The sequence below is a fragment of the Cyprinodon variegatus genome, unplaced genomic scaffold, assembly GCF_000732505.1.
Source record: "Cyprinodon variegatus isolate N-32 unplaced genomic scaffold, C_variegatus-1.0 Scaffold386, whole genome shotgun sequence".
NCBI lineage: Eukaryota > Metazoa > Chordata > Actinopteri > Cyprinodontiformes > Cyprinodontidae > Cyprinodon > Cyprinodon variegatus.
In genome coordinates, this window is record NW_015150839.1 from 383,692 (window position 1) to 403,014 (window position 19,323).

General features: G+C 39.1%; 1 protein-coding gene across 19 annotated transcripts in view; it reads right to left on the minus strand.

Annotated features, from left to right (window-relative positions):
• Positions 1-348: 348 nt before the first annotated feature.
• The window catches only part of LOC107092571 (collagen alpha-1(XIII) chain-like), a 104,868-nt gene continuing 85,893 nt past the window's right edge, over positions 349-19,323 (minus strand). For 4 of the 19 annotated variants that reach the window (XM_015387123.1, XM_015387122.1, XM_015387119.1 and 1 more), the window contains 4 exons: positions 15,645-15,680; positions 11,057-11,143; positions 4,652-4,690; positions 365-850 (listed from right to left, as the gene is read on the minus strand). In XM_015387123.1, coding sequence (XP_015242609.1) covers positions 773-850; positions 4,652-4,690; positions 11,057-11,143; positions 15,645-15,680 — 240 coding nt within the window. In that variant the 3' untranslated portion in view covers positions 365-772. Of the gene's footprint in view, positions 851-4,211; positions 4,559-4,651; positions 4,691-10,300; positions 10,379-11,056; positions 11,144-15,644; positions 15,681-19,323 lie in introns of those variants that run through there. The other 15 variants (XM_015387133.1, XM_015387137.1, XM_015387138.1 and 12 more) reach the window with 14 other exon arrangements.

Below are 19,323 nucleotides of genomic sequence, written 5' to 3' on the forward strand. Positions count from 1 at the left end.
CATTGACATACATCTCTCCTTCACCAACCCTCCTCCTGCCCACTCCAACAGGACAATATTCCAGAAGGGGGATGTCCCAATTGTGTTGAAGACAAAACACCAAATCTCACAGTTTTTTTCTCTTTGGGGGATGATCACAGGCCAGTACATATCTGAGAAGCACCAGCAGGGAAAGACCCATGCTAATGACCAGGTCTTAAAAATGACCAAAAGCTAAAGCCTGGCATACACTGTACAATTTTTTTAATCGTTGCCTGCAGCCACAGCTCACACTGTACAATAAAACCCTGCGGTTTCATTGTAAGTTCACAGCCCACGATGGATGTTCTCACACTGTACGGCCTGACGCTCTGATGCGATTTACCTGCTCAAACTGTAAGTATAAAAACCACATCAGACTCAGCTCTGCAGTGAGATGGCGCTCACTTAAAAAGTGGGGACATTTTGAACAGCTTCTACTGTAGTTCTGCGTGTTTTGTGGTGTTATAAGTCTGCAGTCTGTGCCCTAGACTCTCTCCCATCGAATATTATGTGCAAAAGGGGAAAGCATAGCATAGACTCCCTCTTTTTAGCATGGAACGTACATGCTTTAAGCATAACCCAGCTTTTAGCAGTTTTAACCATGTTCTTGTTAGCACAACACAACACCCCTTTACTGCATAGCACGTATTGCCATTCAAGCTCAAAATTGCTGGTGTGCTGCAGCTGTACATCACTAAAGCGCATAGTTGTGCATCATTCCTACCGTGAATGTGCCATAGCTGTTTGTCCACTACCATCCTTGGCCCTTCTTCCTAGACTTCACATTCTGTAGGCTCTGCTGTGGGAAAGGAGCAGTGGAGGTAGGGTTCTAGCCAAACAAGGAGCAAGGAGGAGGGACCTGTAAGGTGAGCTTCCTAAAACGTAAAGGCTAAACATCCTGAATACACCGAATACTTCTGATTCTTGGTTCTGATCTGAAAGAAAATCGTGTTGTTACAGTTCAAAACGTTAAGCACTCATAGAAGGAGCTTGCATAGCTCTGACTAAGATAGACAGAAGGTCTGTTTTAGTTGGACAAGGCAGCAATTCAGAGGAAATTTTTCATGGATCTGAAAGGAAGAGAGGCGCGGTTTGAAAGTAAAACATTTGCTTTGGGAGAAAAACAAACTAAAATGTGTTAATCTGGCATAAACAAACACATTTGCATTTTTTTAAAATGTATTGCATTATCCATCATAGGAGCTCAAGCAGACGGAAATTGGATAATGTAAAATAGTGATAATCTTTAAGCTTTCTAAGAAAAAAATGATAATAAAAAGGGACAGTACAGAAAAATCGCAGCTTGTCACTCTCCCCTATTCCTGACAAAAAAAACAACAACTTGTAAACCATCTCATCTCGGTCCAGACTCTGTCCAGTAAAAGGAAAGGCTCAGGCTTTGCCAAGCTTGATCTCTATATTGCTTGCCGTTTGGTGCGCATCCGGGAGGGTGATGAGTGGAAGACCGCATTCAACACCCCCACCGGTCACTATGAATATCTAGTGATATCTTTTCAACTCACCAATACAACAGCGTTTTTTCAGAACTTTTTCAATCGGGTACTCAGGGAGATGGTGGGTCACTTCGTCTTCGTCTACAATGACGACATTATGATCTACTCTCACGACTTGGAGTCCCATAAGCAACACGTCAGAGCTGTACTGTTTTGCCTTTTACAGAAACAGTTGTTTGTAAAGGGTCAGAAATATGAGTTTCATGTAGACACTGTCATTTCTGGGCTTTGTGGTCCCCGTTGACCAGATATCTATGGATTCCTTGAAGGTGCACGCAGTCACACACTGGCTGGTTTCCAGGGATTGGAAGTGACTTCAGAGGTTCCTGGGGTTTGATAACTTTTACCGCAGGTTCATCAGGAACTACACTCAGGTGCCTACGCCCCTCCATGCCCTTACATCAGTCAAGGTTAGGTTTTGTTGGAACAATCAGGCTGATTGGGCTTCTTAAAAAAGACTCAAGGCCGTATTCTCCTCGGCACCACTTCTGGTGTCCTCAGACCACGAGAGACAGTTTATTGTTGAGGTGGATGCTTCCAGTACTCGGGTCAGGGTGGTTCTTAGACTGGAGGCTAAGGACGGGAGGATTCACCCATGTGCTTTCTTCTCTAAGAAGCTGTCAGCTGCAGAACATAACTATGATGTTGGGGACATAGAGTTGCTGGCAGTCAAACTGGCTCTGGAAGAATGGAGTCACTGGTTGGAGAGTTCCAGTACTGCATTTCTGATCTGGACCAAAAACAAAAATTTTGAGTTCCATGAGGTCTGCTAAGAGACTCAATCCCAGAAGGGCGCGGTGGGCACTGTTTTTCGGTAGTTTCAATTTTTCTGTCTTACAGACTCGTGTCCAAGAATGTTAAATCTGATGCGTTGTATCTGTGAGATGTAAGATCACTGTGGTTGACATTGGGAAGGAGGTCCGGGAGGCTCTTCTCGACCAACCCTCTCCCACTGACTGCCCCAGTGACCCTTGTTTGTTCCTGAAGCTCTCAGGGAGATGATTTTAGAGTTTTGTTATGCTACCCGTTTGTTCTGTCATCCTGGTGTGTCCAAAATCATCTGTTTTGTTGGGTCTCAGTTTTGGTGACCTTCTATTGTGTGATGATGTGCGGGAGTTTGTGGCAGCCTGCTTTCTTTGCAACCAGGATGTCCAGGATGTCTAAGATGTCCAAAAGAAGGTATCACCATCGGTTAACCGTGCCAAGCTTGGTTCGTACGCTAATTAATACCTCACGTTAGCACGGTAATTGCCTCCTATGGGCAATCCACACGATACTACAGTTGTCAAGGCCGGAATGATGCGAACAAAAATGGCGGAGCCCCTTACATTCAGGAACTTATGTGCCTGGATACCGTCCTCCACCCAGAATTCAATGAGAGCTTCAGTCTCGGCATCATCCCAGGTCATACCACCCTCTTTTGATGGCACTAATTGTTAGTAAGCTGAGAAGAAGTCATGTTTGCTCCTCCTCCCACGAAATGAGTCATCTGACTATAAATAGGAGACGATGCGGTCTGCTCATTTGCTCTTTGTTATCAGAGAACTGAGCCACAGATGAACTGTGCCCAGCCCTACTGTTGAACTAGTATTAGAATAAATGCAGTTCAGTTGTATCTGGCACGGTCCATTTCAGTTTCATTCCATTTACACTCAACAGTTATCTTGGTTACTGTTCTCGCCACTGTTTCAAAAGGGTAGAGTAAATGGGGCTTAAGCCAGGGATTCCCAACCGGGGGTACTCATACCTCTAGTGGTCCTCGAGTGAATTGCAAGGGGTACATGTAAATATTTGATTTCTTAGGTATTAAAATAAAATAGGGCTGGGATCTTTTTTTGTTTTGTGAGGACCCAATTGAAAAATTATACACTTTTGCTTAGAAGCTTTTATCAACCAAAAAGTAAGTTCTTCTTTGAGTTAATCTTAAAGTGAGGGATTGCCTTCGACTCAATGAGTCGATGCAATCAACTGGTTTACCTTGGACAGACAACTTTTAATCAATTTGAATGGATGATCTGGTGAACTGTAAAGTGCCTTGAGATGACATGTGTTGTGAATTGGCGCTATATAAATAAACTGAATTGAACTGTGAAACACTCACAAAGAAGAGAAACAGACGTGATGTAGAGAACAGCCTGGGATCAGCTGTTTTTCACACTGAGCTACAGTATCCGAGCTCATCAAAGCAGCTCCTGTGTCTTGATGAAAAAAAATAAAGCTAATTAAGTCAGTCTAACCATAATTCTTGTTCACTATTCATCAAGTTAAAATGTAATTATAAGGGGGTACTTGTAACTCTAGTAGTACGAGTACTCCCTTAGAGGCGATCCAGTTTTAAAAATAAGTATAACATGATTTTATTTCACATTTATTTTGATTCCTTCCTAACTTTCAGGCAACATATTTATGTTTTTTATTTGGGATGGAAAGCCTAAAATTTAAATGCTCAATTAATAGATTAAGTAGTATAGCTTTTATTTTATAATCAGTTATTGTACATTCCACTTTTGGACAATCATCAATACTTTTGACAATACTTACTCATGGTAAGACAAAATGTCCAAAGGGGTACACAAGTCAAAAAAGGGTTAGGAAACACTGGTCTGAGCTGTTGCAGGCATCACCCTGAAAGCTCTACTGGCCTCTAAACAACCCCACCCACCCGCCACTGCCTATCCTCCCACATTTCTGTGTTTGAGTCTCATATCTCTTTAAGGTATGTTAAGAACAGAATAAATATGAAAAATAGTCCAGCTGTCATTTTCAGCAAATACAGTAGTAAACATTGACTATTTCACATTACACACTCATATTCTTCCTTAATCATGCATGTTGTGTTTTAATTTTACTTTTCAGTTATATTAATACAAATAATTTATATCATCACTTTCAATTCATGATTAAATTAAAATATATCAGATTAATACATTATTTCCTATAAAATTCAAAATATATAAAAAAGAATGAGTAAAAAAATAAATATACTCTTCAGAGACATAAAAACCATTCCAAGGTTATAATCACTGCAAAAAGGGAACAAAGTGCAATGTTAGTGGTGAACTTAGAAAGTACATAAACTTGTGAGAAATACTATCATACCATAAAATTCTACTTACTTTATTCCAACATCCTAGAACAGGTAAGCCATCATCCCCCTATAAAGACAATAACTGAATGTAAAAATTATGGACATCAATCTTTTTCAACGTTTTTATTTTTAACCCAAACATCCACAGATCATCAAAAAACCTCTAACATTTAAGAGCTGTGCATGCTTCATTTATTGATCTGCCACATACATAAAGTATCAGTTAGGATATTCAAATATAGAGAAAAGATTCAATCAAAAACATTTTGCTTTCCCTGTAACCGCCACATTATTTGGGGGATGGGGGAGTGTGATGCAGGGGACGTTGTTCAGTGCTGGGGCCTAAATGCCACTGATAGGGTCTCCCAAGGCAAAACAAGCTCTTGGTGACAAAAAGCCCTTAAGATGACTAAAAAACTGAGGTACACCCAGCATGGTGGAGCTGCCACTCCACCTTGGAGCCAGGCTTGGGCTTAGGGTTGATCAGCGAGTACCTGCTGGTCCAGATGTTCCTCACAAACCCAGCCGGGCCCAGCTGGAAGGAGCAACATGAGGGCCACTATCTGTAGGTGTAAAAATGAGGGACTGGTACAGTCAAAGGCGGGGGCATAGGTGGCCTGATTTCACTGACACTTCAACTGGCTCTGGGGATGTGAAAGGTTTCCTCCCTGGTGGGAAGGGAGCATGAGCTTTTTTGGGAGGTGGACTGATAAGAGCTGGAAATCGGACTCGCCTCCACACATAGCATGGGCTCCAGAACCCAGATCTTTGAGAGAGCTCAAATGCTCTACTCCACTCGAGTGGCCAGTGGGGAAAGGCTGAGGGCGGAGTAGGGTTTTCAGCCGCCTCATGTTGGAGTATACCCCAGTGGACAAGAGGGTTGCATGCCCTCACGTTTGGATAGAAGGGAGATCTCTGACCGTTGATTTGGCTTATGAAGGGGTGGGGTTGATGGGTCATGGTAGTTTGACAAATCAGTCTACAGGTGTTATGTAGATCTGGAAAAGGCATTTGACCGTGCCCTGTGGGGAGGCGCTTCAGAAGAACAAAGTCAGGGGCTCTTTACAAGGGGCCATCTTTTCTCTGTCCAAGCAGAGCAGGAGCTTGGTCCGCATTAACTTGGACCTGTTCCTGGTGCATGTTCGACTCGGACAGCGCTGCCCTCTGCCACTGGTCCAGTGGTGGCAGATATGAAGCCATCAAGTCATCTCTATGTCATGTATTTGTTCTGCCCAGCCACTGAACCAGCTGAGTCAAATCTACACAATTTAGTTCACAGATTTCACTGACCGGGTTCAGTGGCTGGCCAGAATAAATCCATGATATAGAGATGACTTGGTGACTCCACATCTCCCACCTCTGACATACACTGGGGTGGTTACTGTGTGAAGCAGCTGCGATGACAATCAGCTCCTCCAAATCCGAGGCCATGGTTCAGAGAAATGCTGGCTTATATCCTTCTGGTTGAGGAGCTCAACTATGTTGGGGTCCTGTTCTCCAGTGAATGGAGAATGTTGAGTTGGAGATGGATAGACAGATTGGGGCGGTTGCTGCTATTATGCAAATGCTGCACCTATCCGTTATGGTAAAGAGAGACCTTAGAGAGAAGCCAAAGCTCTCTGATTTCAGATCGTAGAGCTAAATAAGTAAATAAGATCAAGGAAAGTAGGTTTGACACAATATATTATATTGAGCCTTGTCTCAACCTATGAGTTTAGACAAAGGTTTTATTATACAGTAAATAAAGTTTCAGAACCAATTGTTCATTGTTGCACTGATTTTTATTTGAAATTTCTTATCAAGCAAGAGAAGAGGACGAATTGAACATAATATTCCAGTTAAGGTTAGTCTAGTAAATTAGTCCCACCTGCCAACGGCGCAAATCATTTTTGCTTTTGAGTGGTCTTGCCTCGATCAAAGCCTCAAGCCCTCGAACTTGCGGGCCAATCACAACGCAGAGATGTGTTTTGAATTTCTGGATGCAAAGTGGGCGGGGTTTTGAGGGCGTGACAACAAAGCTGCGCGACACTGGAGAATAACAAGGAGCATAACAAGGAAGATGGCAACAACTATTGAACAGTTCTTGTTTGACTCAGCTTTGGAATCAGTTTAGGAAGGATTAGAATTGGGGTTTTCCTTCAAATGTGAGCAGGAAGAGGCTCTACGGTCATTCATTTTAAAGAAGGACGGGTTCGCCGTTTTACCAACAGGCTGTTTGTTTACACTCCACCACCAGCTTTCTGTCACACTTACAGTCACTTGCTCTCATTGGTCAGAGCGTTGGCCAATAGGCACAGACATGGTTTGAAAAACAACGGGTTGTTCTCATCAACAATCTTCCTATGTCTCATTCATTGGGGCCAGATTAAATTACACATTTAATTTCACATTTAGTCTGGTTTTATCAGGCTTAGTTAACACGTCTAACCAAATTTAGCCTAAAAAAGGCAACTTGGGTCACTAATCCAGCCCACTTGTAGGCTGATACTATCATGTGAAATATCAGTTTTATGAACATATTAATATTTAGTGCTTTGACTTGTTTTTTAAATTATGTATTTTCTTATTACTGGTTGGTAAAGATGACCCTTTACTGTAATACTTAGAACAGACCATTCTGATTGACATTCTGGTCATTGGATCTCCAAAGCTTCCCACAGTCTAGGGATGAGATTAGGTGAAAATTATCTTTTTTCCAATTTAGAAAGCGGCACATGCATGCAGCTACACCAACCCAAAGTGAAATGAAGGCAGTTTTTGTTAGTAAGACAAAACAAGAGAATAAGTTTTTTTTTTTTTTACTCAGAAGGTTAAAGAACAGAAACATGAGTTATGGGGGAAAAAATACTACTTGAATTGCAGATCATCAAGATTGTGGTTGCATACTTCATTGTGAACAATTCTGTAAAAAAAAAACTATGATACTTGAATCCAAAGACGTTGTGAATGACAGTAGACGTTTTTCAAAAACAGTGGTTGTCATAATCTTTGCATTGATGACAGAATTATTCGGTTATTTCCTCCTCCTGCCTATCTCTGCCCAGTTTTCATTATCATTCATCAGATCCACCTGTTCCAGTTCATATTTAAACTGTCTGGTCCCAGCCATCAGTGGCAGATTTTTCGAGCTGTAGGGGAGAGTTCTCTGGTGTACCCAGTTTTTTATTCTGATTGCCTGATCCTGACTAGCTTCTACTCCTGGACTTCTAAGTTTTGCCTGCTCCTGTTCTCATCTGTCTCCCTGACCTGTTTTTGGACTCCTGCTGGATTGTGCCTGCTCACAACCTTGGATCTGCTACCTGATCCCGGCTTGGATTTCCCTATGGTACCTCTTCGGATCTCTGATCTTCTAACCTTCTTGGTCTGGACTTCTGCTTCCTCATCGACACCAGCTTTTGGCATCTCCTTTGCAGACTTGAAGCATGCTGGTACTACGGATCGGTCCAGTGAGGTGTTAAAAATGTCTGTGAGGACACCAGCCAGCTGACCTGCACATTCCTTGCACCATATAATCTTTTTTATAAAGTGGGGCATTAGTTGATAAAAAAACTTTTTTTGAATTCTATGATTCAAAGTTTTCTGTCCAACAGCAATATTGAACTGCACAGCAGCATTCTATACCCAACTATTGTGGTACCTAGGCTAGAGTTGTCAGTCTGGTAAAGAATTTGTTTGTTTTTAAAATTGTAAAAGTTAACTATTTTTGCAACATAAAACTAAAACTAGACAAAAACTGGACTAAAACTATCACATATAGTAATGACTAAAATGCGACTAAAACTAATAATAGTTTTCGTCTTGAGGACATCTTCATGGCTGTCAAAAACAACACTGCATAATGCTAGTATTAGTGACAAATGCCAGAAGAGTAGAGCGTCTGTAGGATATCTTCTTCATATGCTTTGGAATTGTGTACATTTGCAAACCTACTGGGATAATGTTATTGTGATAACATCAGCAGTTTGTGGGCTTTCTCTACATCCCGACCACACGATATGCATACTTGGATATGTTATGTCCTTGAAATAAAATTCTTTCAAGAAAAATTTTGTTTTGTTATCACACTACAAAAAACATCTAGGAATAATAAAAAAAATTCTTAAATTAAGTGTATTTACCCTTAATTTGAGCAGGTAAATAAGATGATCTGCCAATGGAATTAGTATCTTTACTCCGAAAATAAGATAATTAGATAATATACGCTTGAAATAAGACAAAGCGATTTTTTTTTTCCTATTTTAAATGTAAATTGTCTTGTTTCATTGGCAAAATGTCTCACTTACCTTCTCAATTCAAGAAAAAATGCACTTAATTTGAGCAAAAATTACTTATTTAAATTTCCATTTTTTGCAGTGCATCATCTGCAGCAAAAAAGTGTATACTTAAAAACTGGAAATCTATGGATCCTCCAAACAAGAAAAATTGGATCAAGAAACTCTTTTCATACTGTACTCCTGAAAAAAAATAATCTAATCGATACGTGGGAGATTGGCTAAATTTGACAGGATATGAACTCCCTTCCTGGTCATTCTAACCAGATTAGATCTGAGATTCTTATTAGTACTGATCTTTACTGTAATGTTTCAATTATACCAATATTTTTGTTGTATCCTTTTCCCTTAACATTGTCCTTTCAAAAATATGGTTAATGCCAAATGTAATATTATTACATGCGTTGCTACATGGAGAGAGTGGGTGGGGTTTTTTGTTTTGTTTTTTGAGGTTCTAAAAAAAAATATTGTAAATTGGGTGTAGATTTTGTATGGACCTACATTCTGAATAAATATATATATATATACAAAACAACACTACATGCACGTTATCATCTTTGCATTCAGACTGATGCACACTTATGTCTTTTTGTCAAAAAAACATAGTAAAGCTACCGCTTCAACTGCGACTGAGGAAGTTTCCTTTAATTTAATGAGAGATGTTAAAGTATGTATAGAGGAAATGTGTTGCTGAAAACTAACTGTAAGGTTTTATTCTTGCACCCTTTCACACTCCCTTTTATTGTGTATATGCTGGTGAAGATTCTCAGTCATCCTGGTCATAGCCATTAAAAAAAAAAGAAAATTGAAAACAATCCACTGGACTTTGTTTCTAAGTTTGAAGACGTTTCGCTTCCCATCCAGGAAGCTTTTTCAGTTCAAAATGTCAGGAATAGTTTGAGGTTTTATACAGTAGCCCAACAAAGCCTTGTTTTTGTTTTGAAAACATGCAAATTGAAACGGACAAAGGGGTCCACCCCTTTGGAAATGGGGTCATTTGGCTTCTTTTGTTAGCCTTCAATGCCTCATACCGTCTAAGTGTCTGAAAGGGGAGTTAGCCTGGCTGAATAAGCAAGGTCCTCTGCTTTCTTGAAAATTTTGACTCTGTGTGCCCTGTTATGGGAAAATGTCATGCAGTATTTAAATTTACTGTTAGTGTACTAAAGAAGGAGTAAGAGTCAATAAGCTGAAGATAAAGCAGCAGTGATAAAAAAAAAAACATACAGCAGACATGCTTGTTAGTCTAAGATTGATAGTTGTTCTGCTTTATTACTACATGGAAATGACGTAAAAATGATCAAATTTGTCTAAGAGTTGAGAGAAAAATGTTTTAGTAATCTGTATCTTCCTTGTTAGACACAGAGAGGACATGCTAAGGTTGTAAAAAGAAAAGAAGGAGACCATACCACGGGGCAAGGGGCATCCAGCCCATCCAGGCCTGGCAAGCCTGGTTCACCTTTCTCCCCTTTAAAGCCTCGGAAGCCCTGTTTATGAAATCAGCTGTTTAAAATCAGTTTCTGAAGTGTTGCAGTTGAAGAGTTCCCTCGTCTTGTTTCACTTTTTCACAGTTTTAAAGGTTCATTTTAATAAATGTGTTCACGGTGATCCACAGGATTTATTTTTGATATAATGAAAGTGAATTTTGCTGCCTGTTTTGTAATGGTGTGTTTAATTAGGATCATATACACCCTAACCATGTCGTTAAGTGTGATTAAACTCCTGAAAAAAAACAATGGGAAAAATTGCTGGAAGAAAAAAACTTGTTAAGATTCATCAGAAATGACTCGATCTCGAATGTCCTGAATAAAGAGGATGTCAAAAAGAGTTTTGGTCTGAAGTCAGACTAAGAACTACAATATTTGTCTAAAATAATTTATAACAAGATTTTTGTTATAATTTAGGTGTATTGATGTGTGAATATATTAAATTAATTTGATTAATACTTGATTTTGGATTCAATAATTGAGTGGAAACCTAACCAAAACTCTTTTTCTCCTTCTTTAGTAAATAAAAGAGCCAAAAGGAAGCTGACTGATGTATAAAAAAAGAATAATATTACAAATAAGAGAAGGGTAACTAAAGCCCGGTGGGATTTAATTTTACTCCAAAATGGTGCTGCTTCCTTTTGCCTCTTTACTTACCACAGTGATCCACTAACATACCAAAGGACATGGGGCATCTAATCCAGGTGCTCCTTGGTCTCCCTTATCCCCTTTGGCCCCCCTGTTGCCTTTCTTGCCCCTCTCTCCCTGCAGACAGTGTGTTTAAAAAAGACAAACCTTTATCCTTTTCTAAGTTAACCATCAAGCACAGTTTTGTACTATGCCATCTGCCTGAAAATATATCCGATTTAGAGGACATGAAAAAAAATGATTTTAAACTCTTAATTTGTTCTTATTTTTTTTGTTTTTTCAAAAGAGTATTTGATTTTGAAATGTAAAACCAGTAAAAAAAAAGAGGGTAAACATATGTTAAGAGGGGGGAGTCCAAGTCGTTCAGTTGGTGAGCAGTGTTCTTAAGAAAAACTAAGAGTAAACTTATAATATTACTGTAGGAATCAATATAAAACAGTGCCTTGCAACAGACTGCCAACCAGTGGCAGCCTTAACCAACTTTTCGACCAGATGATGATTGAGCTGAAAGTGTTTTTCTATAATTATAATTGATAATTTATCAAAATACTTTTGCAAATGAAGAAATTTATTTTGGATACTTAACTAAATAATAATGTATATCAAGCATGACATCATATTTTCTGCCTGAGGATTGGATGCAACAGTAGTTTTGAGTTTGCTTGCGCATACTAATTCAGAGGGATGCTTCTCAGAAGCAACACTAATCAGAGCGCTACTGTAGAGCTACTGAATGTCAGATATTACTGTTAAAAATAAGCGCGTTTGATTCATAAAATTCATTAATTCTGTGGGTAATGTAATCGCAGAAAATGACTTATACAAATTATACAAATGAAATTTACAACCTGATAAAAAAGTCCAAAGTCCTCTAGAACCTCAGGAGATGATTTCACAAAGAAGAGCCTCCACTTCAGAACACTCTAAACATCAACAGTGTTTTTCAGTCAAAGGATTTTCCTTTATTTCCCACTAGTGAAGGTGAGATGAAGCCTCGTGAGGCATTGAACCATTTAGTTCATGAAGCTTCATGTGAACATGTCACCACTTACTGGTGGAAAGCAGAACTACAGTTAGTAATATAATCTGTCATTTTTTGCAAAAAATGTTTTCATGATGTTCCCTTTAAATTGTTAATGGTGGGTTTGTATAATAAAATAATGTGCTAGTTATTTTGTGAGTAAAATGTCTTAAAAGAGAATAATATTTTAAGTTGCACTGTTTTCTGTTATTTTAGTGAAATTAGCTCAAGCAGACAGTGAAAGTGTCTGAGCATATTGGGCAATGATGAACAAAATGAATAGTGTTAGTCTTTTTATCTGAAAAAAAGGGAAAAAACATATAAAAAAAGAGTTTTTAATTTTAATTGGGTTGGAAGTTATGTGACCAACCAATCTTTTTAAGTTAAACCAACCAATCTCATTTAGAAATGTTTTACCCGATCTATATTTTTAAAATGGCAAACCAATACAAATTGGTCACTTTGGACAAAATACTGGATAAGAAGTAGAAAAACTTTTGCTCAAAACCACAACCTTTGGATTAAAGGGCAACATCTTACAGAAGACACCACATCTATGCGGTTTTATCCTCAGACAGCAACAAATCACTGACACAACTGAAACCAGTGGCTTGTTTAAATTCTGATCATTATATGGTTTAATCAAACCAACATTGTCTTAACCAACTACAGTAGATTGGTTGTTTTTCCAACCAATGAATTTTTAGAATCTATCCAAACTCTATCTAACTGACAGCAGCTCTCCAACAAACTCCACATCTTGACTGAAAACTGAGCCTGTTTAGATGCCTGTCGAAGTTCTGCGTGATCTGAACCACTTCTCAAAGCGGTCACGTGGGATGGCTGTAGCCAGGCTTCAGACGTCAATGATTTTGGCCCCTCCCCTAAATGAAGCAAGCCTCGATACGCGCTTCACGGAAACGCCCCCTCCACAACTGGACTCACTTCTCGAAGCCTCAGATCATCTCATAACACATCACATCTCATCACTATTTCCCACTATTTATACTTGCAATTACTTGACATTGAGATCAAAGTAAAAGCAAATTTAAATTGATTTCTGTTGTGCACAAAAAGGAGTTCCTGATTACATAGCAAAGTTTCATTTGGCTACCATTAACGTTTGAAAGGCTTTATTCCAGTTGTATGATTGGAAAAACTGTACAAGAGTGTAGACACTGTATCAAGAAAATACACTGCTCACCAAGTGAAAGGCCACATGATTATAGAGAAGACTGAAGGATAGCACAGACCAAATTCTTTATGTGAAATTGTAAAGACTCATTGTAAGGACCAGGGATTGAAGTTGTTTAATAAGAATAACTGGTAACGCTTTCTTTTAAAGTACATCAACAACCATGTAATGACATGGTAACAACACAGTCGCACTACAGTACTTGGTAACAAGAGAAACTTTTTTTTGATAAAAAATACCCCAAGATTAAGGTATATCATTCCAAAATAACAACTTGAATGTAATTTTTCCAATTGTATGTGACGATGTAACATTGTAATTACCATCAGCTTACCAAATAATAGTTTTTGTTATTGGCCACCACCTACCAATGTCTTACAAAGTAAATTGGAACTTATGATCAGGTAAATAAAGCATTATAAAACTGAACTAAGGTTACATATTAATAACAGTTTAGTTAAGAAGATTGGCTTGCTGTAGGTTTCGTTGCATAGGCTTAAAACTTTCCTTTTTGATAAAGCTTATAGTTAGAGTGGCTCAGGTTATCCTGAGCTATCTCTATAGTTATGCTGCTATAGGCTTAGACTGCTGGAGGACATAGGGACCCCTTTTTCATCATTCTGCTTCATTCTATCTCTATTCTCCCACTCTGCAGAATCTGTGAGTTCAATCTCTAACATTCTGCTCTTTCTTTTTCTAATAGTAGCTTCATCTGGTCTGTTTCTGTGACTCCATCTCGTAGAGAAATAGCTGTGCTGCTTTTATCAACACTTTCGTGCATAGATGTTTGGGCTAAGCCTGTTTTTCAGTGTAGTCCTGTTTCTCTGACTGTGACTAACTGGATGTGCTCTCTTAATGCTCTGATATGGGAGCTGGCTCGAAGCTCGTCTGCCTGGCTGTGTGTTTCCTAGATGGTGCCGCCTTTTACAGCTGCCTTTTTGTATCTCTGCTTCTGTCTCCTTGAACCCCAGTCGGCCTCAGCAGATGGTCGCTCACACTGAGCCTGGTTCTGCTGGAGGTTTCTTCCTGTTAAAATATAGTTTTTCCTCTCCACTGTCGCCACAAGCATGGTTAGTGTGAGGGATTGCTTTCAAGTCAATGAGTCGATGCAATCAACTGGTTTTCATTAGATAGAAAACTTTCAAATTGACTGGATGATCTGGTTGAATTTTAAAGTGCCTTGAGATGATGTGTTTTGTGAATCGGTGCTATAGAAATAAACTGAATTGTTATATACGAAGTAATAAACTGTATTTTACCAGATATTTAACAAATTAATTTATTGCTGTCTGCGAAATTAACATTAGTTACATTGTAATAACGGTTTTTAAATCTAAGAAGTCTGACTTTACCTTGCCTGACTAAAGTTTGAAGCAGAGCACTCACCAAAATTCTCCATAAAGTTTTTTTGTTACCTAGTAAAATAGTGTAACTATCTAAGTTATTACCAGGTTATTACATGGTTATTGATGTACTATAAAAGATAGCATTACCAAATAACTTGTTAAATTGAAGAAGGAAGGTAAAGGGAGGGTAAAGGGAAGATGATTAACCCGGGACGACGTTAGAATGTGGGAGAAGGTGGAGGAAAAGGTTTGTAAGGAGGGCAATCGCTGCAAAAACAGCCAGAGGGCAACAAAACAAGGTGAAGGGAGGGAAAAGGGGATAGGAAGACCTGCAGAAACAAAGGGAGACAGCACAAATGTTAAAGAAAAGACCAGCACTATCTCACAGCCTTGATTCACACAATTTACACAAAAAAGTCAAATTGAGGTTTCTTTTTTTTTATGTACTGCATTCAAATTTTCAAATATTCGGTGATATCAAGGCCATGATGTAGCTGGGAAAGGATCCTTAAGGATGGGAATGGAAACATTAACTGAGTTTAATTCAAATAAAACTGATTTTAAAGATTCATTCTCCCTGGAGCATAAATGCTAAAGAAAAGACTATTTCTATCATGTTCAGATTACAAAAATAATTTCTATTGAAATAGAATTGCAAAAATGTTTAAATAGAGATGTTTTTTTTTCATGAGGATATAAAGGAGTTTCCTCCTGAAACGAAAAAGTCTTACAGTGACATTTAAAAGGAAAATTAACCACATTGGCTGTTCCTATCAAAATATATATCTGTTTTACATCTTAATATAAAACAATTCATGCAGCAGCTCCACTGGACCAGAACACTGGCTGCCTCACTATCATGCCATTTAAAAATATAATCAGAAAAGGTACGAGAATCAGACTGTCATTATTATTCATTAAAATACAGTGGAAAGCTGTACTAAATATAAAAGGGTAAACTCTTGATTTAATTTATAAGAGGTCAGAATATCATTCAAAATGCAATTCTTAATGCCTAATAAATGCATGACTGACAAATAATTAAACCTTTCTTACCCGATTTCCTTTATGTCCTTCTGGTCCTTTTAAACCCTGCAAAGACAGATGTGATACAAATATGATTTTTTTTTTATCCATGTGCAGTTGCTCTATACAAATACACTAATGTGCAATTTATGAAAATATTTCTTCTCCTGAAAAACAGCATTGTTAAAACAAGGCTACCAGCAAACAGAGCAATTACTGGACTATTACTGAACCAACTCAGTGGTTCAACCAAATAGACTCCATGTACGGGACCCTGGTGAGCAGCGGCAGGATGAGTCGCTGCATCTGGGCCCCCCTGATGCTGGATTCTGTCACGGATGACACTTAGTGTTTCACTTGACTCTTGAAATGGATCAATCTTAACTTGTAGGAGTAGAAAACCCAACTGTTTCCTGCATTTTCTGCGCCTTTTTTTCCAGATGGACTGCATGGTCAATAGTCTGCTCCTGTGTTCCTTTGGTATGCAATACCAGGAGGACCAGTGTTCAGATTAGCAGGAGGGGGTTTAGCATATTCGGGGTCCTAGGCAGAGACAGGCAGGGGCCCCTCTGAATTAAGAAGACAACACATAAAACAGACCCATTCTACAGATAGAGAAATGTTAATAGAATAGACATCCATTATTTGTTCTAGGTTGTGTCCCTCTCTTCTTGTCCCTTTTCTTCTTGTTTTCCTCTCTGTGTTTTGTAATCAGCTGACCTTTCATGCTGTCTCAAAAGGAATGAAAGATTTTTTTCAAGCACTAAGCTCACTTAGCTGATTGCTCCTTCCTGTGTTTCCAAAAAGGCAAAAGTAAATAACCCAGTCCTTCTTTTCCCTGTAGACAAGCCATGATCTGCTTCTCTTTATCTTTTAAATAAGGAATTAGACCTATGCCTCCAGCGCCTTGGCCTGACGTAGTCCGACTCAATTCTAGTCAGAATATGAGTCTGATACTGCTCCATAGAGCTGTGATTATGGGGCGTGTTTCGAACGAACCAGGAAAAAATGCCTCTGTACTCAATTGGATAGACCTACAACCAATAAGAGCAACGGAGTGCGTGACGTATGTTAAGCCAGGCATAGTCGTTGTCCACAAAAATCAAAGCGTGCAGTTGCACGCCTAGAATAAGAAGATGAGACTTGATCGCGTTTCTCTGTTCCTCTTTTAAAATTAATTTGCTGTCGATATCTTCTAGAACAGACCTAATAGCAGAATCTACTCACCCAAACTCTCCAGCGGCAGCCATTGTTGTTGTCACCCAAGCGCGCTTTGGTCTCGTGGTTGATTACGTTACTGTTGATCATCTGTCCATCATCGTATAAAGCCCGCCCTGACAATTTGATTGGATCGCCTGACAGTGGGCTTTAATACTCGCGCTACTATGGAGCAGAGCCAGACCGAACTTCCCCGAACTCAAACCTTGTGGGCGGGACTAAGTTCGGACTGGCACCCAGGCTACCAGCGCCTTAGCATCGGGTGTTTTCTAAACAGCCCAGTGTTACGACTGTAACAGGTATAAGCTGCATCAACCCCCAAAATGAATCCAGATAAAAGAGTTTCATTAAAAAATTGTCAGATTAGTTTCTATTGTATTCAATCATCCATCTAGAGCTGACAATGATTGAAAAGAAAAAGGAAACTAAAAAACTGATTATTTGCGCTCATGTGATTCTGCGACTGCATAACTAGGGGCCCCGCAGGCATGGATGGACTGGGAATCCAGGGCCGTTGTCCAGCCTCATTCATTACTCATACAGGGTAATAATCTTGTTATCTCAAGAAATCAACAACTGTTTTTGCCTGATAATGAGATAATTGACTTGCTGTCTCAAGAAAACAATTAATGGTTAAAACCTGATAACCAGATAGTTATGTCATTATCTCGATAAGGCAAAGGCAAAAAAAAGTTGATACAACCGCTCTCGGCTTCCGTAGTCCTGCTTTGTGAGGATCCAATTGAAAAAAGTAATTAAACTAACTTTTATCAATCAAAAGTTGTTCTTTTTAGTTCCTTCAACTTTGACAAACATCCAAACCAACCAGAGGAACAGACTGGATGTAGAGAACAGCCTGGGATCAGCTGTCTGTCACACTGAGCTCATCAAAGCAGCTCAGGGGTCTTGATGAGAAGAAATAAAACTCATCAAGTCAGTCTGACTATAATTTTGTTCCTAATTCACCAAGTTTAAATGTGATTATAAGAGAGTTACTCAGAGGAGCTCCAGTTTTATAAATACAGGTTTAATATATGATTTTATTTTGTAATTATTTCAATTCCTTGCTAACTTCCAGGGAACATATTTATGTAGTTTTTTTATTTGCAATGGAAATAATAAAATGCCTAAGAATGAAATCCCTAAGATTAAAAAATAAAGTTAAGATTTAATAAAATCATTTTCATTTTCCATCATGCTTCAACCCTACTGGGGTCGCGAGGTGTGCTGGTGCCTATCTCCAGCTGTCAATGGGCGAGAGGCGGGGTACACCCTGGACAGGTTTCCAGTCCATCGCAGGGCAACACAGAGACGCACAGGACAAACAACCATTCACACACTCACACCTTAGAAGAATCTAGAGAAGCCAATTAACATAACAGACATTTTTTTGGACTCTGGGAGGAATCTGGAGTACCCAGAGAGAACCAATCCATGCTCAGGGAGAACATGCAAACTCCATGCAAGATTTGAAGCTGGGAATCGAAACCTGAACCTTCTTGCTGCAAGGCAGCAGTGCTACCCACTGCACAGCCCTAGTTTTCATTTTATAATCAGTAATTGTACATTACACTTTTGGGCAATCATTAATACAGAGAGGGGTACTCATGGTAAGACAAAATGCACAAAGGGGTGCAGAAGTCAAAAAAGGTTGGGAAACACCTTGTTTGTAGTATACAGGCAGTAACAAGATGTGATCAGCCTCTCAGGACCACCTCCCGACCAGGAATCATAAGGTCGGGAGAAAATCCAACATGTTGGAAATTCAGTCGGCAGTCCTGAGGTTTTCATGAGCAAATCCTGCTGTAGAAGCAGAGCTTTGAACGGATTTACCAGAACCTTCAGCTCTGCACGTGTGCAAACATTGATGAGTCCGACCAGCACCATCTCACTGCAGAGCTTAGTCTGACATGTGGTTTTTAGACATAAAATGTGAGCGGGTAGATCGTATCAGAGCGTCACGTCGTACAGATGGAGAACACAAATCATGAACTGCGAACTTTTAAAAGCTGTGGTTTCATTGTACAGATTGAGTTGTAGCTGCGTGCAATGATTGAAAATATCTTACAATGTATGCCCGGCCTAACTGCAGAGGAGGAGTATATATGCTAAACAAAACAATGAATGGAGTAATCAACTGATTGGGAGCAGGTGACACAAAATGGAAAAGAAACCAGTGACCCAGAAAACACAGAAGGACAGAAATCAAAGTGTAACTGAAAACTCAAAAAGAAACAAAACAGAATCAAAGAGTCCAGAATCGGGAGGGAAAAGCTCTACAGAGAATGAAAAAGTTCTAGATATTTGCCGGCCGTTGTATTCTTTATTTTGCCCTGTGGGTTCACTCCATCTTATGATTCCACTTTTAATAAGTGGTTCTCTTTATTTAATTGTCATTTTCTTCGGTTCATTGAGAATAAAATGCAACCTGAAATCTGATTAGTTCATGTTTATTCCACCATATTTTTGTGTAAATAGATATAATTTAAAG